Genomic DNA, 7491 nt, shown 5'->3' with positions numbered 1-7491 from the left:
TAACATAAACGGGCAAGGTGAGACAGTATATCGTGATGCAAAAACTGCAGCAAGTTATCCAGAAGATCTAGATAAGAACTCTGATAAAGATGGCTATACTGCATCACAGATTTTAAAGTAGATAAAACAGCCTTATATAAGAAAAAGATGTCATGTAGGACTTTTGTACCTAGAGAGAAAAAATCAATGCCTGGCTTCAGATCTTCAGAAGATAGCTGGTAATTTTAAGTTGAAGCCAATGCTCATTTACCATTTCAAAAATCTTTGGGTCATTAACACTAATGCTAAATCTACTCTGCCTGTGTTCTAGAAATGGAATGAAAGACCCTGGATGGCAGCACATCTGTTTACAGCTTGTTTAAATGGGTTATGGAATATTTCAAACCCACTTCTAAGAACTCATACTCAGAAAAAAAGATTTCTTTAAAAATATTAGTGTTCATTGACAATGCAGTTAGTCACACAAGAGATCTGATGGAAGTGTACAAAAAGAGTAATGTTTCTGAAGCCCATGGATGAAAGAGTAATTTTGACTTTCAAGTCTTATTATTTAAGAAATACATTTCAGGCCGGGCTCAGTGGCTCAGCCTATAATCCCGCGCCTTTGGGAGGCTGAGGTGAGTGGATTGCCTGAGCCCACGGGTTGGAGACCCGCCTGGGCAGTGAGACCTCATCTTTTCAATAAATCAAAAAATCAGCCAGGCGTGGTAGCGCATGCCTGTAATTCCGGCTACTTGGAAGGCTGAGGCGGAAGGATCGCCGGAGCCCAGCAGGTCGAGACTGCGGTGGCTGGGAGCGGCCACTGCACTCCAATCTGGGTGACAGAGTGAGACTCCGACTCAAAAAAAAAAAAAAAGAAAAGAAACAAACATAAGTAACATAGTTACATGTACACACTTAACAACCAGAGGCTAACTCTAACATCAGTGGATTATGCATTCTCTCTCTCTCTCTTTCTGTTATATCTGAATTTTCTGCTTTCTTTTTAATGAAAGTACTTTGAAATCAACATATGTTACTCTTTAAACCAAAAAAAGTCTTCCCATCAGAATCAGAGACAGTAAGAGCTACAAGGTATTTAAAAGATCGTCTGATAGAATCTGTTTATGAAACAAAGAAGAAAACCCAGGGAGGCTACAGGTCGCCACAGCATGCGCACATCAGTGGTAAGAGTAGTACCAGACCCACAGCCACAACTTTTGGCTTGAGTCTTCCCTCTTTGCTGCTGCCACCTCTGGTCACACGAGAGACTTGGAGGTAGAGCACTCAGATCACTTTACAGGGACCTCTGTTCTAGAGATGTCTTCTGTCTAGGTCACTGAGCAAATGAGAACCATGAAATGCAACCCCTGAACTTTTTGATAGGAAAGTCAGCCAACGCCATCAACATAGCCAAGTACTACAATGCGGCCTGCTTGAGCATCGACTCCATTGTGCTGGAAGCCGTGTCTGACAGCAGCAGCGTTGCAAGGGTCCGGGCCCGTGAGCTTTGCATTAGGGCTGCCATAGAGCAGTCCATGAAAGAAGAAGAGCCTGGTAAGAATCATCCTCCCTGGCTTTTGTGGGCAAGTGGTCGGCACCCCCATTGGTAATACCCATTTTCTCCATGCCCTGCTGAGCTTTCCTTCCACAGCCTAGTTCAAGGCTGATATACAACATGCTACCAACTTATTAGCCCAGAGAAGAATTATCTTCACCGAGCATATCCAGGTCCCCTGATCTGCCCAACACAGGTGTGCTCTTGCCACTGTAGGGAACAGGACAATAAATATGACAGTCTACACCTTTGGGATCCTGCAGGAGAAGCAGACACAAGGTCATTCAGAGTAAAGGAAAATAATGTTGCAGCAGAAGTACCAGCTTCTGTAAAAGAACAAATTTGGGATGAGTGGGTCCCAAAAAAAGGTGACTTGGAATGTTTTTGTGGAAATGAGCTTTGAAGGAGCTGGAGAAAGTTAAAATACAAAAATGGGGACAAGGATATTCCAGACCAAGAAAGCAGGGAAATTGGCAGTAAACTAGAGGTAAAAGAAAAAACCAGTTGAGGCCAATCATAGTTGACCATGAATGCCAAGATTAGGAATTTAGATTTATTTTGAAGGAAAAGAGGAGCTGGGGCAGTTTTAATGCTATGGAGAAATGGTCAGAAAGTCATGCTAGGAAAGTAGCCCCTGGATATCTTGCAAAGGAAACAACAGTGAGCTGCAGTTGACTGGGCCTAGGCTAGCTGGCCCGATGTCCACTTTCGTGGCAGAGAATTGAAGGAGTGGGAGGCATTCAAGATGGTCACACCAAGATTTCTAGCCACAGAAAGCAGGAGAAAATGATACCATTTGCCTAGATAGGGAACATGTGAGGAAGAGCAAGATTACTGGAGAAGAAAATGAAGTGAGTTTTTGAATCCCATAGTGGTAAGGCCTGGTGTGGCCTTCCTACCAGAAGTCAAGAATCCTGGCGCCATCAGGACATCTGAGGGCCTTCAGGCAGGAAAGCTCAGGGGAAAATATATTGAGTACAAAGCAGAGTACCTGCTCAGAGCTGAATTCTTTCTGTGTCAGTACTCATGATAACATAACACCATTTGTAAGAGTACTTACCACCTGCTAACTGATAAGGCTGGCTGGGGCTATCAGGCTCCTTTCCTTCCCTCAGTATCTCGTGTGGGACACTTAGGGAAATGGAAGACTCTTTGTGGGAAGATAAGAAGTTATCTTAAATTTGTTGTTTCCTTTTCTGTAAAATAACCCACATTTTATAGTGATCTGTGGAGTTATGTTCATGTCCTCTGCCAAATGGTGAATCTGAGCTCCTAGTCTGAGAAAGTAATATCAAGCTAGAGACAGACTTGGGGGAGTCTTCCTGAGAAAGTATGAGGTGCAGCTGGTAGATGAACCAACCCAAAAGGCCCAGAATGGTGGGGAGGGATGGATGGGGTGGGATAGGACCTTGGGAAACACTGACATTTCAGGAGGAGGTGGCCGAGGAAAAGCCAGGGAATGCCGAGACAGCAGAGAGGATCACAAGAGCAGGGGACTTGTCAGGGAAAGAGCCCTCAAACTTCAGGAAAGGGAGAGAAAAGGAGCTATTTCACATCTCAGAGCCTTGCTGGAGACCAGGGGAGCCTTCCTGCTCTACTGTTCTCACAGCCATCATCTCCAGTTAACACACTATTTATTTATTTCATGTCCCTCCCTCTATTCCCAGTGTAAGAGATTTGTATTAGTGTTCCTCACTACTATATTCCCAGCACGTGGCACATAGTAGTGCTGGGAATATAGATTTATAATACAGATTTATAAAAACGTATTAAATCAATAAATGAGGAGACTGCTGAAAGCCCAAATAGAATGAGCCCTGAGTGGAGCACAGCTGCGTTTCTCAGTCAGGAGGTCCCTTGTGTCTTTGGAGAAAGCCCAGTCAATGGAGGAGTTAGGCCCTACCCCGTATCTGTTGTCCGCCATGGAGTCAGCAGGCTATAATGAAGTGGCAGCAATAAATTCTAACTCATCTGTGCCACACAGTAAGCACTGGCCACAGGGGCTGCTTAGCTTGTGAACTGGGCTAGTTCAAACTCAGAGGTGTGGTGAGTGTTCAACACACAAGGGAATCCTGAGATGCAATATGAAGAAAAGACTAAAACAACACATTATAACTTTTAGACATTATTTGCATGTTGAAATGATCACATTTTTGATATATTGGATTGACTAAAATACATAATTAAAATTAAGTATTTTAGCCAGGCTCAGTGGCTCAGCCTGTAACCCCGCGCCTTTGGGAGGCTGAGGTAAGTGGATTGCCTGAGCCCACGGGTTCGAGACCCACCTGGGCAACTTGGCAAGACCTCATCTCTACAATAAATCAAAAATTAGCCAGGCGTGGTAACGCACACCTGTAGTTCCAGCTACTTGGAAGGCTGAGGCGGAAGGACCACCTGAGCCTAGCAAGTCGTGGCTGCGGTGGCCGGGAGCAGCCACTGCACTCCAGTCTGGGTGACACAGTGAGACTCCAACTCAAAAAAATAAAAATTAAATTAAATTAAATTAAGTATTTTTTAATGTGGCTACTATAAATTTTTAAATTATATGCATATATGTGGATTGTTATATGTCTGTTGGACAAAGTAGGCTTTATTGTGCCATCTCCACTGTCTTTTGTTATTATTCTAAAATAACTTTTAATTTAAAAAACTCAACTCCCTCTTTGTAGCCCAGGAGACTTCTGTGAGCCAAAACGTCATGGGCCAAGGACGACTAAGCAGTGAGACCTTGGGCAAATTAACCTCAGATATTACTCTGATGGCCCCAGAAATTAAAGCTGGAAAGGGCATGCGTGGAAGTGTGCTGATCACCAAAAGCAAGGCAGAGAGCCACGGTTCCGGGTCGCAGAAGCAGCATCACTCACACCAATCTGAAACACCACAGGTACATATCAGGGCTCTCCGAAGGAAGGTTAGAAGCTTTCCTCCTTCTCAGCATCCTGCAGCCGGGTCAGTTCCCTTCATTCCTGCATATGTCCTCCCAAGTCAGCCTGAGCACTGTACCTGCACCATCCTTTTGGAAGGGGTGTCCAACAGCAGGTGCTCAGAAGGCACCTTTCATGGTATAGGCACTTGGGGTGGGTACAAGTGAAGATAAAGCAGATTCCTTGCACTCAAGCTGCACTGTCTGATCAAGGAGATAACTGCACTTGTAAACAGCTGCAATAAAATGCGATTAGTGAAAAGAGATGTAAAAGGAGTTAGATTGAACTATAGGAAATTGCCAAAATCCAATCATTTTGGAACTCTGTAGCAGCAGCTTCCTATGACTCAACCTAATACTAAATAAATGTTAAGCATAAACTATTAATATAAGTTGTGGGAGGGCTGCAGGGGGAGTCTTGGAAAGTCAGAAAGAAGTCACAGTGTTTGAGCAATATCTCAAGGGAATTGAAGAGCAATCCTGGCAGATTGGCAGGTACTGGAGTCAGAGACAATGAAACGAGTAATAAACTGTAGGTGGAAAATAGAGTCAAGTGAGTGTAGGCCTTTAAGTTGTTTAAGTGAGAAGGAAAAAAGATAGAGTTGTAAAAGGACAAAGCCAAGGGTCAAGAGAGTATGTTCTCAGAAAGGAGGTAGAGGCACATGCTGGTCTATAAAGCATGGAACTCCTGGAGAAGTATAAGGTGACAATTCACCTGATAGGGAATGAGATTCTGGGAGGAGGAAGAAAGGGCAAGGTTAAGCACAGTTAATATAGAAGGGAGTTATATTCCTTTGGGGTCAGTAAAGGTAAAAACGGATACAGCTAAGGGTGGGAGAAGCAGGGTGAAAAATGGAAATTGGAGAAGATCTTGTTGAATAGCTCAATGATACATGCAGGAGGCTTAGTCTTTTGTGGGATGCAGTGAGGAGACTGGGCTGCAGAGCATGCTTGAGGAGAGCAGCAAAGCACTGATGTCTCCACTGTGGTGAATAGAAACAGACATTGGTGATGTACAAAGAAAAAATAGTTGATAATGCCGATGGCCCAACTTAAAATTCACAGTTATATAATTTCTCCAAGTGGCCCCTGACAGCTCTTATCAGAGGTGGAGAAAGAAGAAGTTGTCATCATTGAAGGAGAAGGGCATGCTTAGAACTAGGGGCAAGGGAATTGAAGCTGGCATCTGTTTGGGAAGTCCAGCCTAGGTGGAGAAGGAATTGAGAAGAGGACATAGAATGGGAGAAACAAAAAGAGTTAAGGTTCTGTGGATCTTGTACAGTTTGAGAGTTCTGTTGGGGAAGTGGGAGATGGGATGGAGCAGAGATCAAGGCCCTTGAAGGAAAGGAGTCCTGTTCATTGAATGGGGCAGATGGATAGATTAGAGATGAAAGTCTTCTTAGGAGAGGAGACGTCACCTGAAGTTTTGATGGAGCATCACAGTGGCTGAATTTGTGCCTGAATCTGTGATGATGTCTCTGATCATCACTGTAATCTTGCATTCTTCTGACACTTTGAAAATGGAAACCATTGACTCATTTTCTTTTAGAGAACTATCCTTTTGATCCTCTTTCCCAGGATCTAATACAAATTTCTTTACACAGATGTTTATAGATGAATTAAAACAAGTGTGTTACCTAATAGGGTGTTATGGGGAGGCATTTCCTTAGATTTGGTTCTGTTCATCTGGATAGTGAAGTAAGGGTTTTTAGAATACTTCAAAGGCAGCAGAATATCCCAATTCTGATTCCAAACTCCTTTTAATAAATAGGAAACTTAAAAATCACAGGAGAAATCATAGCTTACAGAGCCTACATGTGACTTCTTTCTCTGCCCCAGTGTGACAGGACTCAAATGGTCTGGACAATAGAGTCCCCCTGTCAGAGTGCCTACCCAAGGAAATGACTGTTTGGTCTTTTTTTTTTTTTTCCCAAAATGTGGGGTACAATTCAGTGTTAGATATACAAATGTTCATTATGCAGGTACCCTTGTTGATGAGGTGTACCCCTCCCACCCCTAGCAGTTTCCCACTACTGCCAATCCCTTTCTTATAGTATTATGATAATTGTTCAAGGTCCGCTTATGAATGAGAACATATGGTACTCTGTTCTTTGTTTCTGTGAAAGATCACTGAGTGTGACAGACTCTCAGTCCATCCAAGTTGCTGCAAAGTCCATATGTTTGTCCATCTTTATGGCTGTATAATATTCCATTGTGTATATGTACCACTTTTTTTATCCAGTCCAGCTTCAATGGGCAGCATGGTTGATTCCATGTTTTTACTATTGTGACTAGAACTGACACAAACATACACGTGCAGGTATCTTTTTTGTAGAGTGATTTGAGTTCCTCTGGGTATATTCCCAATAGGGGAATTGCTGGATCATATGGAAGGTCAATTTCTAGTTCTTTCAGAAATCACCACACTGTCTTCCAAAGAGGCTGCACTGGTTTGCATTCCCACCAGCAGTGTAGAAGCGTTCCTTTTTCTCTGCATCCTTGCCAGTATCTGTTGTTGTTCGTTTTGTTAATGATGGTCATTCTTACTGGGGTTAGGTGGTATCTCAATGTGATTTTGATTTGCATTTGTCTGATCATGAGTGAGGCTGAGTACTTTTTCATGTGTCTGTTGGCTGCCTATATATCTTCTTTTGAGAAATGTCTATTCATGTCTTTTGCCCACTTTTTAATGGGGCTATTTGGTTTTTTTTCTTTTCAAGGTGTTTGAGTTTCTTGTAGATCCTAGATGTTAGGCCTTTGTCAGATATACAGTTGGCAAATATTTTTTTCCATTCTGTGGGCTGTCTCCCTGCTCACTTGATGGTTTCTTTTGCTTTGCAGAAGCTGGTCAGTTTGATGGGGTCCCATCTGTTATCTTATTTCTTAAGGGCACTTAGGGTTCTGATCAGGAATTGGTTGCCAGTTCCAATTGCCGCAATGGTGTCTCCTGCATTTTCTAAGATTCTTATAGTTTGAGGTTTTATGTTTAGGTCTTTGATTCATTTAGAGTTAATTTTTGTGTATGATG

General features: G+C 42.9%; 1 protein-coding gene across 1 annotated transcript in view; it reads left to right on the top strand.

Annotated features, from left to right (window-relative positions):
• Window positions 1–7491, top strand: part of LOC103265684 (hydrocephalus-inducing protein homolog) — a gene marked incomplete at its 3' end in the record, with an annotated part of 243165 nt that overhangs the window by 113502 nt on the left and 122172 nt on the right. The window contains exons 23-24 of the mRNA XM_021715156.1: window positions 1366–1536; window positions 4210–4424. Of these exons, the coding sequence (XP_021570831.1) occupies window positions 1366–1536; window positions 4210–4424 (386 nt within the window). The remainder of the gene's footprint in view (window positions 1–1365; window positions 1537–4209; window positions 4425–7491) is intronic.

The sequence above is a fragment of the Carlito syrichta genome, unplaced genomic scaffold (genome assembly GCF_000164805.1).
Source record: "Carlito syrichta isolate Samal-C Ts95f unplaced genomic scaffold, Tarsius_syrichta-2.0.1 Scaffold306751, whole genome shotgun sequence".
In the NCBI taxonomy this organism is placed as follows: domain Eukaryota; kingdom Metazoa; phylum Chordata; class Mammalia; order Primates; family Tarsiidae; genus Carlito; species Carlito syrichta.
Note: the sequence above shows the minus strand (reverse complement) of the source record. Positions and strands in the feature narration are given on the sequence as shown.